Source organism: Mesoplodon mirus (assembly GCF_964341445.2).
Source record: "Mesoplodon mirus genome assembly, chromosome: X".
Classification (NCBI taxonomy): Eukaryota; Metazoa; Chordata; class Mammalia; order Artiodactyla; family Ziphiidae; genus Mesoplodon; species Mesoplodon mirus.
Genome location: NC_138981.1, coordinates 87,464,231 through 87,467,449, shown reverse-complemented (window position 1 = coordinate 87,467,449; position 3,219 = coordinate 87,464,231). Strand labels below are relative to the sequence as shown.

Sequence of the window (3,219 nt, the reverse complement as noted above, 5' to 3'; positions counted from 1 at the left end):
CACTACTCATGGGTGATGAAATCTGATGTTTTTTGGTCTATCCTTTTTAAAAAATTGCTTGTGACCCACAAAACTGATTTCAAGAGTTGTAATAGGTGGCAATTCTCACTTTGAAGAACACTGGATTGAAGAATCTTTAAGATTTCTTTCTGCTCTATTCTAAAAATTAAAATGTCTACACTTTTCCAAAGTATCTACATTGGAAACACTAAAAAGCAAAATATAGAACAGCCTCAGTCTTGCTGAGTTTGATCTTCCTCAGCTTGTCATCAGTTACAAGTCAAATATTCTCCACCTCCAGATGACAAAGTCCTATAGAAAATGTCCCAGATCAGACCCCCCCCCAAGATGTACAGCAGAGGCTAACCTTGGTACTTAGCATCTCTGAACTCCAGTACCCTAATCTGCCACTGTCCCTACCACTCTTATAATCAGTCTGTTTTAGGGTCTTGTACTTTTCTAATGTTTTTACCCATTGAATTCAGGAAGTATTCATCCTATGTTATTCCACTTACTTTGTTTACACTTAATGACACGAAACACACATACGTTCATGGAACACACACGTATGTACACAGATATCCAACATACATACACACAATAGTGGCCTCAGACCTCAGTGTACACTAGAATTACCTGGAGAGCTTACTAATAAATGGAGATTTTGGAATCCAACTCTGTGGGTCTGGAAGATAGGAGCCAGAGGTCCTACATTCTCAAAAAGCTCCCCCACCAAGGTATTTTTATGCAGATGGTGGACTCACACTCCTTGAAAAACAGTACGACATACAGTCTTAAAATATCAGATACTGAATTATGAATACGATCCTTTCTGGCTGGTTGAGGACAAGAAAAAATAGTCAAAGACAATTGAGATTTTGAGTCCAGGAAGCTAGGAGAGGAAAGGTAACATTAACAAAAAATAAAGACTGGTGTGTCACAGGAAGATTGCTTTGTAAACTGCTTTATTAATTTCATATTATGAAAAGAATAATTTTTACTATAACTGGATGAAATTGCCCTGCTGACAGAAAGTTTTACAGAGACAAAGCAATATTCAATTAGAAACTGGTAAGTGGAAACACCAAAAGGTTTACAGAAAAAGTAAATCAGAAAAACTACAAGCATGTAGAGCAGAGGCCACATTACTGACCTCAGGGAAAACCTTAGGATTCAAGGTATAAGGCAAAACTCATAATGATTGTCAGGTTCAGGAGTTTGGTAGCGTACATGATGCCTCATTTGCTGCTTCTTAGTCTTTCTCCTGATTTCCACCTTCTGCCCTACGTGCTTTTCCACATCATCCTCCACTTCATTGTGATCAATATGCCTGCTGGGTATGGCCCATCGAAAATTAGGGACAAGTCGTCTAACCCGTCCCAGCCTGACATTTCCTCCAGGCTTCTGGCCTCTACCCCCTCCCAAATCGCGTGATTCCTCTCCATTCTGCAAAGGGGCCTGGTCCCCCCCTTCGTTTTCCTGTTGGGTATTTTCCATGTTGAGATTTTTTACTGCTTGTTCCTCTTTGGACGCCATTGCTCCTAGGAGACAAAAGACAAGAGAAGGAACTATTTTCTGGGTGGACTGATCAGCACCGAGGACAGAGGCCCTACTAAGCACCTCTCAAGACTTCCAGCCCCGGATGTAAAGGCTCTTCAAATTTTCGTTTTCCCACCTGAGAGGCTCCTTATGCCCTCTAGGGGGCCCCCAGTCCAAGCTCTCCCCCCTCCCTCGCCCAAAACCCACCATTTTCCCTGCCTATACATGCCCACGTCTCTGCAGGCACCAAAATGGAGGACGGGGTAGGGGGGAGTATTTGGGGGGGTCTTAGGGCTATCCACACGTTCCCCCCACAGCCCAACTGTCCCCCGCACAGACCTGGGCCTATCCTCACGGTCTCCTGCTCCTCCCGATTCTTGCTGCAAGTGAGCCGCCGCGACACTTCGACTCGCAGACCTGCAGAGAGTAAGGGTGGGGGAAGGGGGGCTGCTGCATCCGGACGCTCGGCCCCTTCTCAGCCCCGCATCTCCCACCCCCGGCCACCCCCACCCAACGTCCCCCGCTCCCATCCTCAGCCGCCCCCGCGCCGACCACCATTTTCTACCCCGAGAAGAAAGTGGGCGGGGCGGGGCGGGGGTGTCGGAAAAGCTCGCCGTGTGGCGAGAAGCAGGCAGCCGCCTCAGGGCCGCGCGGCCCGCCCCCAGAGAAGGCCTACCGTTTTCTGTGGCCAAACGCCAGGCCGCAGGGGGCATGGGGGCTGCGGTCTCCAACCCGGGGCAACCGGATCCCCGGGGAGGGGTCCGCAGGCTGTGTCCGCTCACCAACGCCACCTCTGGGGACCCCCCTCCGGGTTCCTTACCTGCTGCCCCCGCGCCTCCTACTCTTGGGGGCCGCCCCCGGCCCGCACTCCCGCAGGGACCGAGAAGGCAGTGAGCGACAGCTTGATCTACCGTCAGAGCGCTGCGAGCGCCAGTCGGCGCTGGCCGTTCACGTGGGGCCTCCGTCACCGGGGGACGCCACGCCCTTGCCACGCTCTCTCCTGCCCCTTGGGGTCGCGCAGAGCCGGCGGTGCTCACCTCCCCCTGCCCCCCGTGTCACTTGTCGAAGCACCGGCCTGGGCCCCGAAGCTCTTCTTTCTTTCTTTGTTCCTGGGCCTTTCTCTAACGGCCATGGAAGGGCAGTATCTTCCCAGGGGGCCATTGGCCATTCCCACTGCTCTTCTGGGGACTTGCCTTTGCCCTCCTCTGCTCCCTGGATACACCCCTACCCCTGCCAGGATTCAGGCGTAACATTTTAGGGGGTGCAAAACCCCTCTGTACTGAAGATAGATCGCACTTTAATGCAATATTCTAAAAAAACAAAATTAATGCAAGAATATCTATGATGAGCAAGGTGCCCCAAACACCCCACCCCCAAACTGTTGTCCTCCTTGTTACCAATGCCCACCGTTTTCTCGTTTTCTCTATACCCAAATGCATGGTGGGGGCAACAGGAAATGAATCAAGGAGATGGAATTGTTTCTAATTATTCTTAACACTTTATTGTTTTGTTCCTATTTTTGATTAAAAATTCCTTCTATTTATAGTTTACATTAACTTCATCTTTTGTTATGGAAAAACTTCAAACATGCAAAAATAGAATAGTATAATGAAAGGCAATGTACTCATCACCCAGTGTACACAACAACTGGAAGTGTACTGGCACAACTCATGGCCGATC

At 49.4% G+C, this 3,219-nt stretch overlaps 1 protein-coding gene across 1 annotated transcript; it reads right to left on the bottom strand.

Moving 5' to 3' along the window:
* Positions 1-941: 941 nt before the first annotated feature.
* On the bottom strand, positions 942-2,486 carry BEX4 (brain expressed X-linked 4). Its single transcript, XM_082610320.1, has 3 exons — positions 2,360-2,486; positions 1,879-1,956; positions 942-1,541 (listed from the first exon to the last, which is right to left on the bottom strand). The coding sequence occupies exon 3, from the start codon at positions 1,534-1,536 to the stop codon at positions 1,174-1,176; it is 363 nt and encodes a 120-aa protein (XP_082466446.1). The 5' UTR covers positions 1,537-1,541; positions 1,879-1,956; positions 2,360-2,486; the 3' UTR covers positions 942-1,173.
* Positions 2,487-3,219: the final 733 nt, after the last annotated feature.

Excerpts from the sequence above, each read along its gene's own strand:
- BEX4 (XM_082610320.1), bottom strand. The coding sequence starts at position 1,536 with ATGGCGTCCAAAGAGGAACAAGCAGTAAAAAATCTCAACATGGAAAAT.